This window comes from Procambarus clarkii, chromosome 11, assembly GCF_040958095.1.
Source record: "Procambarus clarkii isolate CNS0578487 chromosome 11, FALCON_Pclarkii_2.0, whole genome shotgun sequence".
NCBI lineage: Eukaryota > Metazoa > Arthropoda > Malacostraca > Decapoda > Cambaridae > Procambarus > Procambarus clarkii.
Window position 1 is genome coordinate 19,136,172 of NC_091160.1, and position 26,437 is coordinate 19,162,608.

The following is a 26,437-nucleotide window of genomic DNA, read 5'->3' on the forward strand; positions in this document are numbered from 1 at the left end:
TCCATCCTGAGCTGTGGCTGAGAGCACGGTCGACATAAGCGTTAACGACACTCCTCTTGTACCTGTCTGGAGAGTCACTGTTGGCATTGAGGCACATTCCTATGTTTGTTTCCTTAGTGTAGACTGCAGTGTGGAAACCTCTGCTCCTTTCCATGACTGTTACATCTAGAAAGGGCAGCTTCCCGTCCTTCTCCATCTCGTAAGTGAAACGCAACACAGAATTCTGCTCAAATGCCTCCTTCAGCTCCTGCAGATGTCTGACATCAGGTACCTGTGTAAAAATATCGTCAACATACCTGCAGTATATGGCCGGTTTCAAGTTCATGTCGACTAAGACCTTTTGATCGATGGTACCCATGTAGAAGTTCGCAAGCAGGACACCTAGGGGAGAACCCATGGCGACCCCATCTACTTGCTTATACATGTGCCTTCCGGGCTCAAGAAGGGTGCCTCTTTAGTACAAGCTTGGAGTAGTTTCCTTAGAATATTTTCTGGTATGTCAAGAGGAGTACAGGCTGGATCACGATACACTCTGTCCGCTATCATCCCGATTGTTTCATCCACAGGTACGTTGATAAACAGTGATTCTACGTCCAACGAGGCTCTTATCCCTGTGGCCCGTGTTCCCCGCAGTAAGTCAACAAATTCCTTTGGAGACTTCAGGCTGAAGGTGCAAGGGACATAAGGAGTCAGCAAGCCGTTGAGTCGCTTCGCCAGTCTGTACGTGGGTGTGGGTATCTGGCTAATGATTGACCAAAGTGGGTTTCCAGGCTTGTGTGTCTTGACATTTCCATACGCGTATCCAGGCTTATATTCCCCAATAATCTTTGGCAGGTGGAGTCTGGATTTCTTGGCGTTCACAGTTTCGATCAATTTGTTGACTTTTGCCTTCAATTCGGCTGTAGTGTCCTTCGTTACCCTTTGGAATTTAGTTTTGTCAGAGAGAATGAGGTTCACTTTCGCCAAATATTCGTCTTTTGCACAACTATATTCTACCCACTTCAAGACTCCGCACCAATATAGAAGCATCAAGAAATATGGGCCAATAGGCCCTTTGCAGTTACTTCCATTCTTCCCTTTAACATACAAAATATTATACCCATTGTTTCATGTTCTGTCTTGTGTTGAAAGTTTGTTTTCACCTCATCCAAAACTGTTGTAACATATCACCTCACCCAAAAGCAGGTATAAAATCGAAGCCGTTTAAACTTTGCTCAGTTAGAGTTGTGTGTGTTTAAACTAAAGTCTTCGAAAATGTAATAAGTTTTACGAAACGCATTCAAGTGTCGCGTCAGACTAGAAATAAAAATGAATTTTGGAGAATTAATTTTTCAGTTACCATCAACAGTGAAAAGAAATATAAGAAACATAGAGAAAATTCGTGTTAGAATTATTAATCTTACTTTTTTGGTCATATTTAATAATATATGTCTACAGGAAAGACTGCTACAAAAATATACTAATATTAAAACGCACGACCCAGCAGCAAGGAATCAAGCCTTCACGATAAAATATCGCCTAGATCTGATTCGTAATCGGATACATAAGGCTGAAAATGAAATCAAAGACAACAAAACGCAACTACTTCATGCTACAAACCAATGGAGAAACAGCAACATCGACGAAAGTCTCTGTACTCGCATCAAGCAACACCTCGACATCCTCACAGATAGACATCACCTAAGCACCGAAACCAGGATAATCAAGAAACTAACAACGTTATATGGAGGACCTATGGCAATTCCACGACCAAGAGACGGCTTCCTGAACCTTGCAGGAATCAACCTCACTGAGGACCAAGTCACTCTCCTAAATCTGGGTATAAACTGTCATGTTATGTCCAGACCAAGTGAGATGGCCCGGAAAGTTGAGTTGGAGATCCTGTTGGACGACATATTCGACCTCGAGACACAAAAGAAGGTCACCACCAAAGACACCTTACAAGCAGAACTTATTGCGGAAGGAGGAAAGAATCGAGGCAATTACAGAAGCACCATACTGTCCCCCGAGCTCAAAGCGGCAGCTAAAAGCCTTCGTGAGAACAAGGTAGATAGTCGTCAGAAGAGGTGACAAGTCGCCAATATACGTCATTCTTAAAAAAGACGAATATCTGGCAAAAATGAACCTCATTCTCTCTGGCCAAACTAAATTCCAAAGGGTAACGAAAGACAGTACAGCCGAATTGAAGGCAAAAGTCAACAAATTGATCGAAACTGTGAACGCCAAGAAATCTGGACTCCACCTGCCAAAGATTGTTGGAGAATATAAGCCTGGATACGTGTATGGAAATGTCAAGACACACAGGCCTGGAAACCCACTTCGGCCAATCATTAGCCAGATACCCACACCCACGTACAGACTGGCAAAGCGACTCAACGGCTTGCTGACTCCTTATGTCCCTTGTACCTTCAGCCTGAAGTCTCCGATAGAGTTTGTTGACTTACTGCGGGGAACACGGGCCGCAGGGATAAGAGCCTCGTTGGACGTAGAATCACTGTTTACCAACGTACCTGTGGATGAAACAATCGGGATGATAGCGGACAGTGTACCGTGATCCGGCCTGTACTCCTCTTGACATACCAGAAAACAGTCTAAGGAAACTACTCCAAGCTTGTACTAAAGAGGCACCCTTCTTGAGCCCGGATGGACACATGTAAAAGCAAGTAGATGGGGTCGCCATGGGTTCTCCCCTAGGTGTCCTGTTTGCAAACTTCTACATGGGTACCATCGAGCAAAAAGTCTTAGTCGACATGAACTTGAAACCTGCCATATACTGCAGGTATGTTGATGACATTTTTACACAGGTACCTGATGTCAGACATCTGCAGGAGCTGAAGGAGGCATTTGAGCAGAATTCTGTGTTGCGTTTCACTTACGAGATGGAGAAGGATGGGACGCTGCCCTTTCTAGATGTAACAGTCATGGAAAGGAGCGGAGTTTTCCACACTGCAGTCTACACTAAGGAAACAAACATAGGAATGTGCCTCAATGCCAACAGTGACTGCCCAGACAGGTACAAGAGGAGTGTTGTTAACGCTTATGTCGACCATGCTCTCAGCCACAGCTCAGAATGGAAGAAAGTCGACGAAGAACTCTGTAGGGTAAGGCAGGTCCTAGTCAATAACGGCTTCTCCAATGGTTTCGTCGAAGACATCATAAGAAGGAAAGTGAAACGCCATGCAACCTCTGAAGAAACAAATAACACAACACCTATACCCCCTATTAGACTATTTTACAGGAACTTCTTTTCCACAGCTCATAAAACGGAGGAAAAGGTCCTGAAAGATATTGTTAATAGAAACGTTATCCCTACAGACAAAAATCAGAGGATACAACTGTCGATTTACTATAAAACCAGAAAAACGGCCAGCCTACTCATGAGAAACTCTCCAGACACAAAGCAGAACGCTTTAAAAGAGACTAACGTCGTCTATGCCTTCAAATGCCCTCTTGGGGACTGTAAGCTCCAAAAAAACCCAGTATATAGGCAAGACAACAACATCTCTTTCTAGGCGTTTAACGATGCACAAGCAACAGGGCTCCATTAAGGAACATATAATCTCTTCCCACAACCAAACCATCGCCAGAGAAATCCTAGTAAACAACACAGAAATCATCGATAGATACAGCGATAGCAGGCGACTTGACGTTTGCGAGACACTACACATCAAGAAGTCAACACCAGCAATCAACAGCCAATTAATGCACAACTATATTCTACCCACCTCAAAACTCCGCTCCAATATAGAAGCATCAAGAAATATGGACTGATAGGCTTTCTACAAACACTTCTATTCAATACCCATTGTTTCGTGTTGTCTTGTGTTGATGAAATTAATACCCTATTAAATACCACCTCACCCCATCCACCTCACTCAAATGTAGATATAAACAAATCGGAGATATGTAAGTTCTATTCAGTTGTGAATGTGTAAAGTTTTACGAAACGCGCTTAAGTGTGGCGTCAGACTAGAAATAAAAAATGAATTTTGGAGAATTGATTTTTGAATTACCTCCAACAGTGAAAAGGAATGTACGAAAGATTGAGAAAATTCGTGTTAGAATTATTAATCTTACTTTTTCGGTCATATTTAATAATATATATATATAAGGAACTCTCATCCTCGACCGACTTTTCCAAATGACTGCAAACAGTCCAAATGGGATAGCCCCATAGTGGAGAACATCGCCACATCATTGCTGGAGGCAGCTTCCAGGAAGGACAAAGCGCGTCTTCTAGCTGTGCAAGCGCCCCATGCCGGGGACTTCCTGTTGGCAGTCCCTAATTCCGCCTTGGGCACCCGCCTGGACCATCGGACCCTAAGTATTAGTGTTGCTCTGCGCCTTGCCGCCCCTATCTCCACCGAGCACCGGTGTATTTGCGGCCATGCACGGGCAGACCAATACGGCAGCCATGGTCTCATCTGTCGTAAGACAAAGGGAAAGATTGCCAGACTTGAAGCAGTAAATGACATCATCAAGAGAAGTTTGGCGTCAGCTGGGTGCCCAGCAGAAAGGGAACCTCAGTTGTGCAGACCTGACAACAGCCAAAAACGTCCAGATGGAGTCACCCTGCAGCCGTGGAGGGAAGGTAAACAGGTCGTGTGGGACTACACGTGTGCATCCACATTGGCTGATACCTATCTACCTTACAGCGCAGCTGAGGGAGGCGGGGCGGCCACCTTCAGGGAGACCCAGAAAACTAACAAGTACAGGGACCTAGAACGTTGTTACAGGTTCGTGCCAATAGGCTCTGAGACTCTGGGCGCCTGGGGTAAATGTGCACTTAAGTTCCTGAAGGAGCTGGGCGAGGAACTCATTGGGAAGACTAGAGACCCAAGAGCGGCCAGTTTTATGTTCCAGCGCCTCAGTGTCGCTGTTCAGAGGGGAAATGCGTGCTGTATCTTGGGTACGCACCCGACCCCCGAGGAGCTGGACGAGGTCTTCGAACACTGAGTGGTATATTGTTATATAAGTGTGTGTTTTCTGTAAACTGTAACGTTGCAATAAAATCAAATAAAAAAAAATAATAGGGGTGGTAGGAGAGGAAAAGATTAAAGTATTCAGTGAGAATCCACAAGGTCTTCTCTGAACACTAATTTATTTTCTTCTTCGAGGATGTGGGTCCCTTTAATTAAACCAGTGGTGGTACCCCTAAATATATATATATATATATATATATATATATATATATATATATATATATATATATATATATATATATATATATATATATATATATATATATATATATATATGACTCGGGGGCCTTGGCGTGCGCACAGCAACACAAATTGCTGTACCAGCATTCCTGTCCTCTTCAGTGGGGTCTGACAACCTGGTGAAGGAAATCCTACCTGAGCACCTAGTTCAACAGGCAGGGGTGCATGATCCCAGCTTCACAGACTGCACAACCAAATGGGTCTCTCTCGCAGGACCAGCACCCCAACCACCGCCTTCTGAAGCCCATAAGCAATCCAGCTGGGATCGCCCCATTGCCGACCAAGAAGCTGCAACTTTGCTAGAAGCTGCGACGACACCACATGACACTGCCCGACTTAGAGCTGTAGCAGCTCCCCATGCAGGTGATTTCCTATTAGCAACCCCAATGTCAGCAACCGGCACCCGTCTCACACCGCAGGCCCTCCGAATTGCCGTGGCTCTTCGCCTAGCTGCCCCAATCCACACCGAATACAGGTGTATTTGCGGCGAGGCAGAGGCCGACAGATATGGACGGCATGGCCTTCTTTGCCAAAGGACCGGAGGATGGCATGCAAGACACGGCGAGGTTAATGACATTATTAAGAGAAGCCTTACCACAGCCGGTTGTCCAGCAGAGAGAGAGCCCCGTTACCTAATGTCCCGCAACTCTGATGAGCCTGTCGGTCGCCCAGACGGAATTACGGTGAACCCCTGGAAGAATGGTTGACAGTTGGTGTGGGACTACACTTGCGTTTCAACTTTAGCCAATACCTATGTTGACTTCAGTGCTACACAAGCAGGAGGAGCTGCCAATCACCGGGAAGCGGCCAAGTCACGTAAATACAGAGACCTTGAGCACCACTACAATTTTGTCCCCATTGCCTCAGAGACGCTTGGTGCCTGGGGTAAAAGTGCTGCTAGCTTTTTAAAGGAGTTGGGGTCTAAGCTAATCGAAACAACTAGAGACCCCAGAGCTGCCAGTTTTCTTTTTCAGCGCCTTAGTGTGGCAATCCAGAGAGGAAATGCTCACTGCATCCATGGTTCCTGCCCGCCATCTGAGGAGCTGGAGGAGCTATTCAACTTATGACAAGCAGCCTTGTACCCTGTATGTAATCAATATTGTAACTTTTTTTGTGTAATGACATTTTCAAATAAAGTTAGATAAATATACACACTTAACAAAAGAATAGGGGTGGTAGGAGAAGAAAATATCAAAGTGTTCAGTGAGGATCCAAAAGGTCTTCTCTGAGTACTCTTTATTTTCTTCTCTGAGGCTATGGGTCCCTACATTTGCACCAGAGGTGGTACCCCTTCTAGGTTGAAAAAAGAAAAAAAAATATATATATATATATATATATATATATATATATATGTCGTACCTAGTAGCCAGAACTCACTTCTGAGCCTACTATGCAAGGCCCGATTTGCCTAATAAGCCAAGTTTTCATGAATTAACTGCTTTTCGACTACCTAACCAACCTAACCTAACCTAACCTAACTTTTTCGGCTACCTAACCTAACCTAACCTATAAAGATAGGTTAGGTTAGGTTAGGTAGGGTTGGTTAGGTTCGGTCATATATCTACGTTAATTTTAACTCCAATAAAAAAAAATTCACCTCTTACATAATGAAATGGGTTGCTCTATCATTTCATAATAAAAAAATTAGAGAAAATATATTATTTCATGAAAACTTGGCTTATTAGGCAAATCGGGCCTTGCATTGTAGGCTGAAAAGTGAGTTCTGGCTACTAGGTACGACATATATATATATATATATATATATATATATATATATATATATATATATATATATATATATATATATATATATATATATATATACATATATATATATATATATATATATATATATATATATATATATATATATATATATATATATATATATATATATATACATATATATATATATATATATATATATATATATATATATATATATATATATATATATATATATATATATATATATATATATATATATATATATATATATATATATATATATATATATATATATATACAAGTACAGGGACCTAGAACGTTGTTACAGGTTCGTGCCAATAGGCTCTGAGACTCTGGGCGCCTGGGGTAAATGTGCACTTAAGTTCCTGAAGGAGCTGGGCGAGGAACTCATTGTGAAGAGTTCTTCCCAATGTTATTTTTATTTTTATTTTTTTTTATTTACTGTTATTTTTACCATTTTCATGGGTAAATGGGTATATATATATATATATATATATATATATATATATATATATATATATATATATATATATATATATATATATATATATATATATATATATATATATATATATATATATATATATATATATATATATATATATATATATATATATATATATATATATATATATATATATATATATATATATACAAGTACAGGGACCTAGAACGTTGTTACAGGTTCGTGCCAATAGGCTCTGAGACTCTGGGCGCCTGGGGTAAATGTGCACTTAAGTTCCTGAAGGAGCTGGGCGAGGAACTCATTGGGAAGAGTTCTTCCCAATGTTATTTTTATTGTTATTTTTTTTTATTTACTGTTATTTTTACCATTTTCATGGGTAAACCGGAGTAAATCGAAGTAAATTAAATGGCGTAAATTAAATTAGGTAAATTAAATGGGTTAAATTAAATCGGAGTAAATCTGATAAATTATATGGGAACTCTCGAAGATAGAGTCATTTGTAGTAGGCAAAATCCAACTGTATACTGCTGTTATGTAGATGACATATTCGTCATAGTGAAAGATCCAGATTAAATAATTGATCTAAAAAGCCATCTAGACAGAGAGAGAGTTAGTGCTCCGAGATACCCATGAAAAGAGTAAAAATAACAGTCTGCCATTCCTGGATGTTGTAATAAGAAAACCAGGAGGAGCTCTAGGTACTGCTGGGCAAACAGAGGCTACAGTCAAGGATTGACACCCAGTAAATTCTCCCTACCAGGATACGAACCCAGGCCCAAGCGCTCGCGAAACGCTAGGCATGCGTCTTACCATTACACCACGTGGACTGCTAGACATAGTTGCTGACATAAACACGTATGTGTATATGCCAACCCTTCTCACCATACTGCCTCACTAACAACTGAGGCGGCCTCAGCATGAAATATCTGTTCCAAAGCTCCTACTACAAAGCCCCTACACTATAATTTTGAGGTGTAAAAAACCCCAGTGGGAGATCTTTTTAGTGCATCCTTAGCATTGAACGACTCCTACCACCAACTTGATTTGGGATAAGACGAAGCCTATCGAGTAGAGAATTCCCCTACAGCTCAGTATCGTGCACCCTGAACTTAGACGCTTTCCTCGTGTCTTGTTAAGTTCAAGCTTCTATTGTTGAAGCCACCTGTCATTAGAAAGTGGAGACGTTGCACGCACTTGCTGCTAGGACGAAGTAAAAACCCACAATCTTCCTCTGCCAAGCTGAACAAAGTTGGGAATAAATGATGTTCATTGTTATTGGTTCTGTTTATTTACAGGCTTCAGTACGGGAACAGTGAGCCAATTTGGAGTGCAGAATGTCCCAGCGACCGCTCAAAATAACAGTTGTGGGCGACGGTTACGTAGGCAAGACCAGCCTCCTAGTGTCCTACACCACCGGCAAGTTCCCAGAGGTAAGTCAATGAAACGCTAGGCTGATGGAGGGCAAATACAACATCACAAAATAGAACATGACGCAATGAATACAAATTAGAAGGAGTTTCGATTCTGTTAACTATTGGATAATAGAGCAGGGTGCAGGATAACATAGTTCACGTGGGATCAGTAGTGGGCCACAAACGTAGTTAGATCAAATGTGCTAAGTAGTGAGATGTAGAACAAACATAAGAACATAAGAATAAAGGTAACTGCAGAAGGCCGATTGGCCCATACGAGGCAGTTCCTATTTATAACCACCCAATCCCACTCATATGCATGTCCAACCCACACTTGAAACAATCGAGGGGACCCCAACTCCACCACGTTACGCGGTAATAGGTTCCAGAAATCAACAACCCTGTTACCGAACCAGTATTTACCCAAGTCTTTCCTAAATCTAAACTTAGCCAGTTTATACCCATTGTTTCGTGTTCTGTCTTGTGTTGATACTTTTAATACCCTATTAATATCCCCCTTTGTTATGTCCATTCATCCACTTGTGAACCTCTATCATGTCACCCCTAACTCTTCGCCTTTCCAGTGAATGCAATTTAAGCTTTGTTAATCTTTCTTCATATGAAAGATTTCTAATTTGGGGAATTGACTTTGTCATCCTACGCTGGATAGGTTCAAGTGAATTTATATCCATTCTATAGTACGGCGACCAAAACTGAACTGCATAATCTAAATGGGGCCTAACCCGAGCAAGATATAGCTGAAGAACCACACCAGGTGTCTTGTTACTAACGCTTCGAATAATAAATCCCAGTGTCATATTTGCCTTATTACAAACATTCATGCATTGATCTTTTGGTTTTAAATTGTTACTAATCATAACTCCCAGATCCCTTTCGCAATCCGACTTCTCAATCTCAACACCATCTAGCTCGTATCTTGTAACTCTATCATCATTACCTAGCCCCAAAAACTTTACATTTATCAACATTAAACTGTATCTGCCAATCTTTTGACCATTTCAAAACACTATTTAGATCAACTTGAAGTGATAGTGAGTCTTCTTCAGTGTTAATTTCCCTACCGGTTTTTGTATCATCTGCAAATTTGCAGATGTTGCTACTGAAACCTGAATCTAAATCATTTATATATATTATAAACAACAGAGGTCCCAATACAGAGCTTTGAGGCTCTCCACTTACAACATTTTTCCACTCTGATTTAACCCCATATATACTAATTCTATGTTTCCTTTGGTATAACCATGTCCTAATCCAACTTAATATAGTACCCCAATACCATGAGCCTCTATCTTTTTAATCAGTCTTTCATGTGGTACTGCATAAATAGCTTTGCTAAAGTCAAGGTACACAACATCACAATCCTTACCACTATGAACTGCCTCGGTTATGCTGGAATAAAAAGAGAGCAAACTTGTTAAACATGAACGGCCATTTGTAAAACCATGTTGCGACTCATTTATTAATTTATGTTTTTCAAGATGACGAATTTTATTTACAACTAGCTGTACCCGGCCACGCGTTGCTGTGACTCAGCAACACATGTGCGTTGCTGAGCCACAGCAACCTTCCCCTGTCTCCCAGTCCTCCCCACCATACCCCTTCCCCAGTCCCCTCGTCCTGCCCACCATTCCCTCCTCCCTCGTCCCTTTGTCCACCCCACCATCCCCCCACTCAACCTTCTCCTGGTCCTCCTAATCATTCCCCACTCCCCCGATGCCTCGTTCTCTCCTCCATCCCCCACTCCCAGTCCTTTTGTCCACCCCACCGTTCTCCAATCCCCTCGTTCCCCCCCCCCATCGCCAACTCCCCTGTACCCTCATCCTCCCCTCCATTCCCCCTCCCCCTTCCTCTTGTCCTCCAAAGCATTCCTCACTCCCCCGTCCCCTCGTCCTCCCAACCATTTCCCACAACCCAATCTCCTCGTCCTCTCCACCATTCCTTCCTCCTCTGTTCCCTCTTCCTCCCCACCATATCCCACTCCCCTGTACCCTTGTCCTCCCCAACATTCTTCATTCCCCTGTCCCTCGTCCCCACCGTCCCCAACTCTCCTGTCCTTTCGTCCTCCCCACCATTTCCCCCTCCCCTGTCGGCTCCATCCCCCACTCCCGTCCCCTTGTCCTCCCCACCATATCCCACTTCCTCATTGGAAGCATTTCCAAATGATCTGATCTTCCTATCAGAAAATTGGGTACATCAAATGATCTGATTGTTCCCATCACTGAAAAATAAGAACAGTTAAGAAAAACGAAATGAAAAACAATGAAAAAATGAAAAAAATAAACTATACTCACGAAATGAACGGTATGATAAACAACACAACTCAAATCCAAGGCAATGTCACACACAAAATATAAAAATCAAAATGAAAATAAATAGAAATCTATGAAAATTCAATTTATTGATGCAACTAGCAGTACCCGGCCACGCGTTGCTGTGGCTCAGCAATGCATGTGCGTTGCTGAGCCACAGAAACCTTCCTTGTCCCCCAGCCCTCCCCACCATTACCCCCTCCCTTGTCCCCTCGTCCTCCCCACCATCTCTCACTTCCGTCCCCTCGTCATCTCCACCATTCCCCACTCCCTCGTCCGATGCCTTCCCAAATGGTCTGATGTTCCCATCAGAAAATTGGGAACATCAAGTGATCTGATGTTCCATCACTGATATATACAAAAAACTGTTAAAAATGAAATGAAAATATGAAAAATAAAAAAATAAACTATACTCACCAAATGAATTGTATGGTTAACAACACAGCTCAATTCCAACACAATTCACACAAAATAATTAAATCAAAATGAAAATAAATCAAAATCTATGAAAATTCAATATATCAGTGCAATCAGAAACATTGAAATGAAATTGTAAACTATTTAGTACAGCATGTGTTGCTCTTACATACAACAGATGGCACTGTTTTTCAAGAAAAGCATAGTTTTTACCTGTCACAGGTGTAGCATCTATACTTATACTTACGAAATGAACGGTATGGTAAACAACGCAGCTCAATTCCAACGCAATGTCACACAAAATAGTTCAATAAAAAATAAAATAAATCAAAGTCTATAAAATAAAATTTATCAATGGAATCGGAAACATTGAAATGGAATTAGTGACATATTTAGTATAGCAGTGCATGTTGCTATTATGTGCAACAAATGGCGCTGTTTTTTCCAAGAAGCATGTTTTTACCTGTCACAAGGGGTGGCATCTATATAGTAGGTATATAAAAAGACGCGCCTATTCGAATGCAACGTTGTGTCAAAATTTCAAAGCAATCGGTGAAGAACTGTCAGAGATAACAGTATGTGTTGCTCTTACGTCCAACAGATGGCGCTGTTTTTCCAAAAAGCATGTTTTTTCCTGTCTCAGGTGAGGCATGTACATAGTAAATATATGAAAGGTGCGCCTATTCAAATGCAACGTTGTGTCAAAATTTCAAAGCACTCGGTAAAGAAGTTTCGAAGATTTCTCTCGCATGACAAACACAGTTTCTCAGAAAAAGCATGCTTTTTCTTACCGTCACAGACGTGACATATATATAGTATGTATATAAAAACCTGCTCGGATGCGAATGTAACGTTGTGTGAAAATTTCAAAGCAATCAGTGAAGAACTTTCGGAGATTAGCGGTTATGCACAAACGAACATTTCCATTTTTAGTTATATAGATAGTGTGTGTTGATCTTACTTGCAACAGTTGGCGCTGTTTAAAAAAAAAAGTTTTTATCTGTCACAAGTGAGGCATCTATATAGTAGGTATATAAAAAGACACATATATTCAAATGGAACGTTGTGTCAAAATTTCAAAGCAATCGGTGAAGAACTTTCGGAGATTACAGTGTGTGTTTCTCTTATGTCTAACAGATGGTGATTTTTTTTTTAAATATTTTTTCCTGTCACAGGTGAGGCATGTATATAGTAGGTAATTATAAACATGCGCCTATTCAAATGCAACGATATGTAAAAATTTCAAAGCAATCGGTAAAGAGGTTTCGAAGATTTCCCTCACATGAAAAACAGTTTTTCAAAAAAGCACGTTTTTTCCCTTCACCGACGTGACATCGATATAGAATGTATATAAAAACCTGCTCGGATGCGAATGGAACGTTGTGTGAAAATTTCAAAGCAATCGGTAAAGAACTTTCGGAGATTAGCGATTTTGAACAAACGAACATTTACATTTTTATTTATATAGATTATCGATTCAAGTAACTTTCCCACAATAGACGTTAGGCTAATTGGCCGATAGTTTGATGCAAGTGATCTATCTCCTTTCTTATAAATTGGTACCACATTAGAACCTTCCATGACTCTAGCACTCTGCCTGACTATTGATTTATTAAATATGGTAGACAGTGGCTCGCAAAGCTCCTCTTTGCATTCTTTAAGCACCCTGGCAAACACTTAATCCAACTCTGCGGATTTGTTTGGTTTGAGTTTTATTATTTGTTTAATTACATCCTCCCTGGTAACTGCTAAACTACTCAACCTGTCCTCGTCCCCACCCACAGAGACTTGTTCGGCTGTAGACATATTGTTAAGTTCCTCTTTAGTAAATATAGATATAAAATATTTATTAAAAATACTACTCATCTCTTCGTCATTATCCGTTATTTGACCTGTCTCAGTTTTTAATAGACCTATCCTTTCCCTAATCTTTGTTCGATATAACTGAAAAAAACTTTGGGGGTTTGTCTTTGCTTGCCCTGCTATGCGAACTTCATAGTTTCTTTTTGCTTTCCTTATCTCATTTTTAACATTTCTAACCAGTTGAAAGAATTCTAGTTCTAAACTGACTTCCCCATTCGTAATCCTTTTGTACCACGCTCTCTTTTTACCTATAAGGTTCTTCAGATCCTTTGTTATCCACTTTTGATCATTAATATTCTATCTATTCAATTTGTATGGTATATTACGTTCCTGTGCTTTGCTCAGAATATTTTTATATAAGTTATATTTTGAATCCACATTGAAATCCCTTTTTACGTCACCTATCGCTGGGTTCACGTCTTGCTCCAAGACTGGCCCACCTTCCTTGCCCTAAGACTTTCCAATCTATTTGACCCCAAAAAATTCTTGGCTATAGAAATCAGCTTTTCGTAAATCTGGCACTTTAACAAAATTTTCTCCTACAGATCCATTTCATTCTATGCTAAATCTGATTTCTTTGTGATCACTGTTCCCTAGCTCACTCCCAATTTCGATGACATTAATTTGTGTTTCCCTGTTAGTTTAACACTAAATCTAAAATATTATTTTCACTCGTTGGTTCCTTAATGTGTTGCGTAAGAAAGCAATCGTCAATTAATTCTAGAAAATCTTCTGCTTCATTATTGCCTGTTCTGTTAAACCAATTTATTCCACTAAAATCAAAGTCACCGATGACACATATACTGCTAGACCTAGATGCTTTAAATGTTTCATCCTATAGATGCTTTGTTTCAATCCTGTCTAAGTTTGGTGCCCTGTATATAACTCCTATTAGGGCCCATGGTAAACGAAAATCCGATGAAAAATGGAATATTTACGAAAAATTACGAAAAATACTACAACGTTCTGGCAACACTGTGGTCCAAACCGTTTAATGATATCTTGAAAAATAACGTAATTAGAGTCAAATTTCCCTGCTGCAACTTTCGTGAATCTGGTCCTCGCGCCGTGAGTACGCAGCGGGGTATTGTATCTTACGTTGTAGATGTCTTATTTTTCGTAATAGCGTTGAAAATAACATGTTATGCATAAAATGAATATAAACTCACACAAATGGCAACACTCTATTGTCTGACACGAGGGTGGTGCAGTCAGTGACTGCGTGTCTCTCATGGAGAGAGGATGTATGCTGACGCACTCACACAATATCTCCCAGAACATGCTATTTTGCTATTTTAGCTATTTGTACTGCAATATGACTTATCAAACGAACAAGAGAAAAGCAGTTGACAGCTAGATGCATGCGAGCTCTCCATACGAGCTGGCCGCAATGCGTAAATCACCAGTCACGAGTGACCGCAGGTTGAGTAAACTTTGAGAGCGCGCTACGCAACTCCAACTTTTACAACTAGATAAAATTTCACAGCCTTTATTTATTATTCTATTTACATGAAACTTGCACATTATATGTAGAGTTTACGCCTCTATAAACGCATGTCATTATTCTTATCTACGTAGATTTATTGATTTTATAAATAATGATACACTTCATTTTGTTGCATACGTTTTTGGGAAACTTTTATAAAATCTGTATTATTGCACTAAATACATCTAGGAAAATAATGTGACATGCAAATCTTTATTATATAGTAAGGTCATAGCTGAGTGTCGTATAAATTATTTTGGTTCACAATTGTGGGCTGTGAAATCAATTGAACATGGTTGAAAAATTCGTCTTTTTTTTTGTTTTGTTTTTTTTTCTCCGTCTCTATTTAGGCTGAGATGCTGAAACTTGGCCTAGGTGCAGCACCTTTCACATGTATCAGGATAATAAATTATGAATACCCTACAACAATTTTTTAAATCCTGGTCCCATGGCCCCTTATAAGATTATTTGCTTTTTCGATTAATTCTATCCAAATAGTTTCTGTGTGGCTCAGTTTTGATTCCCCCTTTCAGACTACATTTCAAATATTCCCTAACATATATGGCTACTCCTCCTCCTCGTCTAATATATTTGTCTGTGTGAAATAGTTTAAATCCATCTATTTGAAATTCAGCTAATAGTTTTCTATTTTCTACATTCATCCACGTTTCGGTAAGTGCAAAAATATCTGTTTTATCTATGCAGACAAGAGCATTTAAATCGATTATTTTGTTTCTTAGACTTCTACTGTTAGTGTAATATACCTTAAGTGTATTGTTATTTTGAGGCCCTTCTAGTTCCCTGCTCATTTTGCAAATTTCTTTCTCCCACAAACAGATATTTTTATTACCTCCTTTCTCCATATCAATTCCTATATCACTATCTACTAACAATTTAAACACAAACAAACGCTTTCAACCACTGGTTCCAACGAGTTCGCAACAACTACAACCCCAACCCTCGATAGATGCACCCATCCCGAGCATACATTTCATTTCTTCCATAGAAGTGTTCCCAGTTATCTATGAAAGATATTGCATTTGATTTGCAATATCTTTCCAGCTGGCAATTGACACCAAGTGCCCTCGAAAACATTCATTTCTAACTCCCTTTCTTGGAAGAATGCCACATATGATCGGGATTCCTCCCTTGCTCCTAACTAATTCTATTGCCGTCTTAAATCTCTGTATCAGTTCTTCACTCCTAACTCGTCCAACATCATTTCCACCTGCACTAATACAAATAATGGGTTTGTTCCCATTTCCCGCCATAATATCATTCATGTTGCCAACAATATCACCAATTCCAGCTCCCGGATAGCAAACCCTTAACCTGTTACCCCTACGTCTGGCACAAAACGTTCTGTCTAAATACCTAACCTGGGAATCTCCCACAACCAAAATTCGCTTAGTTCTTTCCTTTACCTTTTGAGCACTTTGAGGGACCTGCGCTTCATTGCTCTTCGTTGCTTTGCTTTTTGAATGAACTGCAGGCTCACCACAGCACTCGTCCTCCAACACGGCAAATGAGTTAGAAGTCCTTAGGATATCAGTAGGCTGCTTTGTCAAAGTCTTCTTAAGACCCCTGTCCTTTACAACTGGCCAAGACGAAGTCTTTTTAATACTGGTCGCCATCGTTGTTTCTTTCTGATGTTGTTTCAGCTGTCGTACCTCCTCCCGTTGGGAATCCATCTCTGTCCTCAGAGCTCCAACAAGATTTATCAGTTCCTTCACTACACCTTCCATTATTGCTATGATAATGTTACTACAACCTGAGCTCCAGCTAACACTGGAGGTAAGAACAAATGTGGTAAGTAGTGTGATGAAGAACAAATGTGGTAAGTAGTGTGATGAAGAACAAATGTGGTAAGTAGTGTGATGAAGAACAAATGTGGTAAGTAGTGTGATGAAGAACAAATGTGGTAAGTAGTGGGATGAAGAACAAATGTGGTAAGTAGTGTGATGAAGAACAAATGTGGTATGTAGTGTGATGAAGAACAAATGTGGTAAGTAGTGTGATGAAGAACAAATGTGGTAAGTAGTGTGATGAAGAACAAATGTGGTAAGTAGTGGGATGAAGAACAAATGTGGTAAGTAGTGTGATGAAGAACAAATGTGGTAAGTAGTGGGATTAAGAACAAATGTGGTAAGTAGTGTGATGAAGAACAAATGTGGTAAGTAGTGGGATGAAGAACAAATGTGGTAAGTAGTGTGATGAAGAACAAATGTGGTATGTAGTGTGATGAAGAACAAATGTGGTAAGTAGTGTGATGAAGAACAAATGTGGTATGTAGTGTGATGAAGAACAAATGTGGTAAGTAGTGGGATTAAGAACAAATGTGGTAAGTAGTGTGATGAAGAACAAATGTGGTAAGTAGTGTGATGAAGAACAAATGTGGTAAGTAGTGTGATGAAGAACAAATGTGGTATGTAGTGTGATGAAGAACAAATGTGGTAAGTAGTGTGATGAAGAACAAATGTGGTATGTAGTGTGATGAAGAACATATGTGGTAAGTAGTGGGATGAAGAACAAATGTGGTAAGTAGTGTGATGTAGCACAAGTGTGGTACGAGCCGGCTTACATAGGTCAATAGATCTTCAGCAGTTCCCTTTATTATCATATTCTTTAATGCAAAATTTAATGCTTCATAACTTAAATAGAGAATAAATTAAATTCATTCGAGCTGTCAGTACAGTACTGAACATTCTGTAAGATCATTCGTATATAAGACACTATAGAAGGCCTCTTTGCCTATAGAAGGCAGCTCTTATTTATTTATAATCAAGCACAAACTCATATTCTTGTCTTTCTGACCTATGCTTCAAATTCTGACCCTCCCCCCCCCCCCCACATCGTCTTGTACCATAAATATTTAGCAGTATTTCCAAACCGTTATTTACTCAATAATCTCCTATATCTAAACTTTTCGAATTCGAATACCCAACCAAACTCACCTACATAAAAGTTTAACCTACTCATGAACGTTCAATTAGGCTCACATCAATAGTTACCTGGCAATGGGTTCTAGAAATTTACAATCTAATTGCCATACCATTTACTCAGCTATTTTCAGAATATTAATTTATTCAAGTAGTATAAATTATTTTGTATATAAACAATTAGCACCCTATTATTAACCCCTTGTTATCTTAATACATTTAGCACCCTATTATTAACTCGTTGTTATCTTGATACATTTAGCACCCTATATATATATATATATATATATATATATATATATATATATATATATATATATATATATATATATATATATATATATATATATATATATATGTCGTACCTAGTAGCCAGAACGCACTTCTCAGCCTACTATGCAAGGCCCGATTTGCCTAATAAGCCAAGTTTTCACGAATTAATGTTTTTTCGACTACCTAACCTACCTAACCTAACCTAACTTTTTCGGCTACCTAACCCAACCTAACCTATGAACATAGGTTAGGTTAGGTTAGGTAGGCTTGGTTAGGTTTGGTCATATATCTACGTTAATTTTAACTCCAATAAAAAAATTGACGTCATACATAATGAAATGGGTAGCTTTATCATTTCATAAGAAAAAAATTTGAGAAAATATATTAATTCAGGAAAACTTAGCTTATTAGGCAAATCGGGCCTTGCATAGTAGGCTGAGAAGTGCGTTCTGGCTACTAGGTACGACATATATATATATATATATATATATATATATATATATATATATATATATATATATATATATATATATATATATATATATGCGAACAAGCCTGAATGGTCCCCAGGACAATATGCAACTGAAAACTCACACCCCAGAAGTGATGGTCAAGTGGATTAAGGCGTCTTGTACATACCAGTTGCGTTGCTTCTGGGAGTATGGGTTCGAGTCACTTCTGGGGTGTGAGTTTTCAGTTATATATATATATATATATATATATATATATATATATATATATATATATATATATATATATATATATATATATATATATATATATATATATATATATATAGGGTGCAATGTAACAACTCTTGTATATATCTCAAAAAAAAAATAATATATATATATATATATATATATATATATTATTTTTTTTTTTTGAGATATATACAAGAGTTGTTACATTCTTGTACAGCCACTAGTGCGCGTAGCGTTTCGGGCAGGTCCCTGGAATATGATCCCCACCGCGAAGAATCGTTGTTACAACCAAGTACACATTTTACTGTTGCGTTAAACAGAGGCTACAGTTAAGGATTTGCGCCCAGTAAATCCTCCCCGGCCAGGATACGAACCCATGACAAAGCGCTCGCGGAACAATAGGCGAGTGTCTTACCACTACACCACGGAGACTGTGGTATTGATATTGAGATACTGATACATTTAGCACCCTATCATTAACCTCCTTGTTATCTTGATACATTTAGCACCCTATTATTAGCCCCTTGTTATCTTGATACATTTAGCACCCTGCTATTAGCTCCATGTTATCTTGCTTCATTTAGCACCCTTTTATTAACCCTTTGTTATTTTGTTACTTTTATCATCCTACTACTAATCATCCCTTTCATATATTTGTAGAATTCAGTCATATCCGTCCCTACTCATCGCTTTCTATAGAATATAATCTTTCTTAATCTCTCTTCGTGAGTAGGGTTGCTAGTGCTCGAATTTTGTTGACATGCTTCCATGGGCACGTTCCAGTGAGTTTATGTCATTCCTTAGTATGTCGCCAAAAACTGCGCCGCATTATCTAACCTTAGCCTATGTCAGATTTCACCCCCTTCCAACCTGTGGTTGGGGTCGTCCCACAGGTCTTAGCCCCTCAGTACCGGGCGCCACTGCTCGCCCTTGGGCTCCCCCACTCAACTAAGGGCTGGCCTTATACACCCCTAGCGAGTGGGGAGTTCAAGCTTCTTATAACTCACTTAAACCTGCCTGTCCTGACACTGGAACATTTTCTCTTGCTTTATCTGGTCTGTCCTGAGGTCGCCAGCTGGGTGTTTATACTCGTGTCCCAGCAACACGTCAGTGGTCTCATTAATTATCTTGGCTAAGGATGCAATGTCACGTGCAGTGCAAGGTGTCACCAATGGTCTCATAAATATATAATACATATAGTCCTAGAGAATGGAGGCTCACTTAAACTCAGTTAGTTTAAAAGTGTACTGAAGAAAAACATATATACATATATATATGGCATAAAGAAATGTCTATGATGGAATCATCCTGCTGGCGGCAGCATTTCTCGATGACACGTCTCTGGCCACACGGTCAGCTGACTGGGTCCACTCCTCCAGCGCGGGCACACACCTCGCGCCTCTGGCAACACAGTCAACTGACAGCTCCAGTCGTCAGAATGCCGTGATTTTCCCACGCCTCTAACAAGGCGATCAGCTGGACGTTTCAGAGTACATTGGTGGGTCCTTGCACACCAACTACCCTTCCAGAATCACTAACATCACCACGTTAATGCTCACACACACCAACTCGTGCCTAAATGAGTTTCTGGCTCCTAGCCTAACGTCCTGTCACTTAGACAATAAAATGAGAAGAAATGTTCACAACATATAAAATACTCTAGCTCGCCTAGCTCAAAAAGGGTAAGGGAGGGACAATTATCTATCCTATTTCACTCGAACCACGAAGCTGACTCGTCCTCTGTTGAGGGATGTTGAGGTTCCTGGTTCTGGCGTCTACTCTGCCAACGACTAGTTCCCACCACACACAGGTTCCTCCGTCGCCTTCGTGGTAACGCGTCTTTGCCGTGCTGACTTTCAACAGGTACGGCCTTCCTCCTCCTATTCTCTGGGGTACTGGAGACAGGTACCTCCGTCGTCGTCCTCACTCTCACTGGCAGTGTCGACACCTCGCAGTCCAGCACAGCTTCCCCTCGCCTTAACTGCCAGTAGATTTGGGCCCGGCCCTAGCTTCTCGCTTGAAGTGTAAAACTTGTCCTCTAGTGGGCGTCTAATGACGTCACCAGCCCAAACTTTCCCTCTGCTGTAGACTCTTGATACGGCTCTTGGCTCTTCAATCCGGTCCGTCCTTGCCTCCGGGCCCTCCACGGAAGTTGGATGGCTTCTCAGACTGTCTGCAGAATTGAAGCGGAGCTTAAATCTACTGGTAAGGGCTCTCTAGGTCCGGAGCTCGCTCGAGCACGTCTTCCTTCTATGACGGCTCCTGGCATACTATCTTCCCGCCCCAGGCGCCAGCCGCCCCGGGCCCCTCGCCTCTTGACGTCACACCACCCGAGGGCTCTCGTCATTGGTCACTTCCGGCACGTGACCTCACCTGGCCAATCAGGTGCCGGGAAGCATCAGGACGTCTTGGCCGGACACAGGATGGCTCGTCACTGTTCTGTGCTTCAAAAGGCGTAAGCCCCTTGCATTATCAAACTTATCTGGCCACTTTACAGCCAGCTTAATCACGCTCCACGCTACATGAAAATGTTCCCTGAATATCAGAGAACACTTAGGCTACGGAGATATGACTCTTCTAAGCTGGGAAGGAAGAAATGCAGGGGTGGACACCGTCACATTCTCCTCCCCTTAAAATAAGAGTCATATCGAATGAGCAGCACTGGAGAAGGCAACTATGCTCTTGCTCCCTCCATTCCTGAAGTGTTACTCCTCCCGTTTGTGCCGTGGCTCGTACCATCCTCGCCAGTCACTTGTGTTTCTACACTTCCACCTCGCACTGTACCGGGTGGAGTGGGCATTCCCTGAGGATAAGGGATCCTCCTTCCGTGTCCACAAGTGCGTTCCAACGACTCGGTAGCACTGCAAGGTTTTCAGTGCATGTAGAGCCTCCACTGCGTCGTGCACTCTGAGGTACCCTTGCACTTCCATCACGTCCTAAAAGGTACTCCATGCTTCCTCTCAGGATCTCCTCTTCGCCATTCTTCTCTCTTCTCGGTTCCTCTTCTCCCACAAGTGCGCTGTCTCCTCACAGCGACACCTGTTACCTGTCCTCTATCCAGCAACTTCATCTTTTCTACACTAGGCTTTTGCGATGGCCCAATGCCCCTCTGGCTAGGCCGGTGCCTACCCTGGGTATACCTGTCCCCTGCTTTCTTCCAATTACCTTTCCTATACCATTCGTTCCTTCGTTCCCGACGAACATCTTCACTCATCCATGAGATTCTCTTCTCTGTAGACGTCTTCTTCGGTTCGTGGTTGGGCTCGTCCACCTCCCTGTGGCTCACCTCACCACGGTGGTTCATCTTGCACCTACCACTATTCATCCGGCTGACATAGGGTGCACTGCGTCGGGGCTACTCCACTCTGCCCCTCACTGCCATTCGCTCATGCACTGAGCTCACCCTTTTTGGTGGAGGGAGTGCGGTCTGCTGCAACTTCACTGCCCCAGGCGCTTGTACAGCTACTCCTCGGCACTCCTCCACATGCAACATTAGTGTAGAGGTGACCCACGTGTTACAACAATAGTACAGTAATTCACCTGGAACTGTCGTCGTAGGGAGAGGAAGGGCTGGTAGGGTAGGTGGAGCAAGTCTAGGCTCCTCAGGAAGGGTAGGACAGAGGGAATCAATGCCTCTTAGGGGTCCTATGGGCACATATCCTAAGTGCCAGTGGTGCCGGGCAGGCGTCGTCCGCGTTGGGTCACATGCAGTTCAAATCTGGCCCACTCGGCCTGCGCGGGCTGCCGCGCGGGTAGGCCGTGCGCCGTCGTCGTCCACCAATCAGGGCACAGCCCTGCCTATACTGTAAAATGTCTCCTTGGCGGGAACTTTGAATGTGGTTCCCTCTACACTCCTCCCGTCCCTATAGAACAACGGGTATGTTGGAGAGAAAACGTTTCACTATATACAACATGTCTTTTTTGTAAAAAAGTCTATTTTCATGAATGGGTCCTATTACAATTATTACCCGTATTATCTTTGCACTGTACACGAACATTACGATTATTACCCGTATTACCTTTGCACTATACACGAACTGTTTCAACATTGCATACACTACACTATTCCCTTTCCTTTTTTTTTTTTCTTTTTTTTTCTGCTCTTATGGCTCACACCGAGGACATGCATACTCTGGTTTTGACCGTACACTCGCCAGAGTCACTCCCACGCAGACCCCATGGAACCACTCCGCGCACATATCGCATTGCACCATAAACTTTCCATCGTATGGTTGCCGACACACACAGTAAAGGTCCTTATATGGCCCTCCCACTGGGTCCTGAACCTGTGACATATGATGTTTAAACTTCTCAATCCAGCCCGGGCATGTACGGTCCTTGCACTTCTTTAGTTTATCATGATTTGCTGTGATGTTGTCATTCTGGAGCTTGACCCTAAATAAGCAAGATGAGAACTTGTGGATGATGACGCCTGGGCCCTTCCACTGTGGTGATAGCTTCCGGCACTGCCCCTTCACCTGTGCCGTGTCTAGCAGATAAACCAGGTCCCCTTTCTCATAGACCTGTAGCCGTGCCCGTAGGTCATAATCTCTCTTCATTCGTTCCTGGTTCGTGGATAGAGACTTCCGTGCCAGTCCATGCGCCTTCTCAATTTCCTTCTGCAAATTTGCTAGGTAAGGTACTGCATCTGATTGAAGTTGCACCTCCCGGGGGTACATTAAATCTATTGGCTGGTTGGTTTCCCAACCGAGCATTAACTTGTTGGGCGTGAACCCCGTCTGTCGGTTCACACTAGACCTGATGGCCCCTGCTATGTGTTGAATATAGGTGTCCCAGCTGTCATGTTGGGAACTGGCATAACACCGCAATGCATCCATGATGGTTCTGTTATACCTTTCCACCTGCCCATTCGCCGACGGCCTGTAGGCGGTAGTACGGGCCTTGTGGATGTGCATCAATTCGCAGAGCTTCGTAAACAAGTCACTTTCAAAATTCCTGCCCTGATCGGTGAAGATTTCAAACGGATACCCGAACCTGGTGAAGAACCCATCGAGTGCTGCTCGGGCGGTGTTCTCTGCCGTCTGGGACGGTAGTGGCACACACTCAATCCATTTAGTGAACTGATCTACCATTACCAGGAGATATTCGTTGCCTTTCGGAAGTCTTAGGCAATGGTCCCAGAATGTCCAAGTGTACCCTTTCCATTGGTGCACCCGCCTGGTACTTAAGCAGCTCATGCCTGCTGGTCTTGGATGCTTTTTTGTTCATACTACAGTGGTGGCATGATGCCACGTAATTTGCGACATCCGTTGATAGCCCGTACCAGAAGTACCTTGCTTTGACCCGCTCCATTGTGCGATTCCGGCCCTGGTGGCCCATATCAGGTATATCATGGCACAGATTCAGTACCTCCTGCCTCAGGCTGCTGGGTACATACAAAAGCTTCTGGGACGGCTCCCCCCTGATCTACTTTGTGCCACCACCAAAGCCCATTTTCCATGAGAAGTGCTTCTTTGTTTAACCAGTAGTATTTTGTTGCAGGGCTGGCCCCGAACAGGTCCCCTTCTGTTGGCTGACGGCCTCCCACCCATTCTCTTACCATTCTCATGTCCGGGTCTCTCTCCTGTCCGCTCCTGTAACTCGAGTAAATGCAACCCTAGCCTGTCCGCCGTTGTTCTGGTGATGATCCTAATGTCTACTACTTCTGGGGCCACTGCGTCTTCTTCCTTATAAAGCGTCTCGGCAGGCTTTCTTCGGCCATCTTCACCAGGGTCCCATGGGAAGACAGCCAAGTTGGAATCCTCCGACCACCAGTCTTGAATAGGGGCTATAGTGCTCACGCGTCTAATCGTCCCCCGGATCTGAACGTTACATGCACATCTGAACGACCCCGTAGCCAGTGGGACGACGTCATCTACCGTCTCCTGGAAGGTCGCCCAGTTCTGATGTGCCCTGCGACAGTATGGGCATCCTCCACACGGCAGGTCCTGCACTGGCACGTCCTGGCGAAAGTGGGTACATGCCTGTTGAGTGCCTCCCTCCCTGGATAAAGAGTCTGCATTGTTGTGTTTTTTACCTGCTCTATGCTGGATTTTTAGATCAAATTGGCTCAGCTCCTCCAGCCAACGTGCTAGTTGGCCCTGGGGGTTCTTAAACCTAACCAGCCAGACCAGGCTGCCATGGTCAGTGCGTATGGTAAAAGGCCGCCCCAAGAGATAGTGCCGGAACAGCCTGGTAAACCTGACTACTGCCAATAGCTCTTTCCTCGTGGTGCAATACCTTCTCTGTTCTGGGGTCAATGCGAAACTGGCATAAGCAATTACCTTTTCTTTCTTCTCTTGAACCTGTAGCAGCTCCGCTCCTATCGCCCAGTCGGAGGCATCGGTGTCCAGGATGAAGGGGTCATGTCCATTAGGTAATCCCAGCACCGGAGCTGTAGTTAAGGCCATTTTGATAGCTGCAAAAGCCTCCTGATGCTTGTCTCCCCATTCGAATCTGTTTCCGCCGGTCAGTGCGTATAGGGGTGCGGCTAACTCTGCAAATCCCTTTATGAAGGTCCGATAGTAGTTGGCCAGTCCCAGAAATCTTTCCACGTCTTTGGATGATCCCGGCTTCTGCCATTTCACCACTGTGTCTATCGCCTCTTTTCCCAGTTCTAGTCCTGCCCTGCTGACCATCCTGCCTAAGAACTCAACCCGTTTCTTAAAGAGGGCGCATTTTTGTGGTTTCAGGCGCAAACCATAGGTTCTGAATCTCGCAAATACCTGTGCTAGGTTGGAGAGGTGGCTTTGGAATGAATCGCCCAGCACCAGGATGTCATCCAAGAATGCTAGCACAGTTTCCCAATTTAGCTCCCGCAACACCAAGTTCATAACCCTGGCGTAGGTAGCCGGAGCATTACAAAGACCAAAGGCCATTTTCTTAAATTCAAACAGTCCGTATTTCGTTATGAATGCCGTCTTCTTCCGATCTTCTTCTGCTATGTTGATCTGATAATATGCCGAGTTGGCATCTAGCTTGCTAAACCATTCGTTTCCCGCCAAGGTGTCCAGGCACTCATCGACTAGAGGGAGTGGGTACACGTCCTTTATGGTGCGAGAGTTCAACCCTCGATAGTCTACACACCACCGAACTGACGCATCCCTTTTCCTTACCAGAACTGGTGCCGATGCCCACTCAGATACTGACGGTTGGATGATGCCCGCATCGAGCATGCGCTGAAGGTGTCCTTTCTCCTCCTGTGCGAAGCATGCGGGTGTTCGTCGTATTTTTTGCTTCACAGGTCTTGCATTACCCGTGTCGATGCGGTGAGATACCTCCTTGAATGATCCCAGGTCAAATTCACTTGCGGCAAAGATGTCCTGGAAGTTCCATAACAGGTGGGTCAGTTGGCTTGCCTGCTCTGCTGACAGCGTTTCCTCGACGTCCTGTACCATGGTCATCATATGGGGAGGTAATTTGACTTGAGTTTCACTTCGTACCCTCCCCACTGCCCTTGCTGCTACCGCTGGGCCCGGCCCCGGTAAAATTTCCCATACTGCCTCTGCATTGGCCACATGCATCCGCCTCTTTAATGTGATATTCTGCCCTGTTACGTTGAGTACACATACCTTCA

General features: G+C 42.4%; 1 protein-coding gene across 4 annotated transcripts in view; it reads left to right on the forward strand.

Annotated features, from left to right (window-relative positions):
• The window catches only part of LOC123758389 (ras-like GTP-binding protein RhoL), a 179,258-nt gene that overhangs the window by 31,332 nt on the left and 121,489 nt on the right, over positions 1-26,437 (forward strand). For all 4 annotated transcript variants that reach the window (XM_045742741.2, XM_045742744.2, XM_069322438.1 and 1 more), the window contains exon 2: positions 8,733-8,867. In XM_045742741.2, coding sequence (XP_045598697.1) covers positions 8,772-8,867 — 96 coding nt within the window. In that variant the 5' untranslated portion in view covers positions 8,733-8,771. The remainder of the gene's footprint in view (positions 1-8,732; positions 8,868-26,437) is intronic.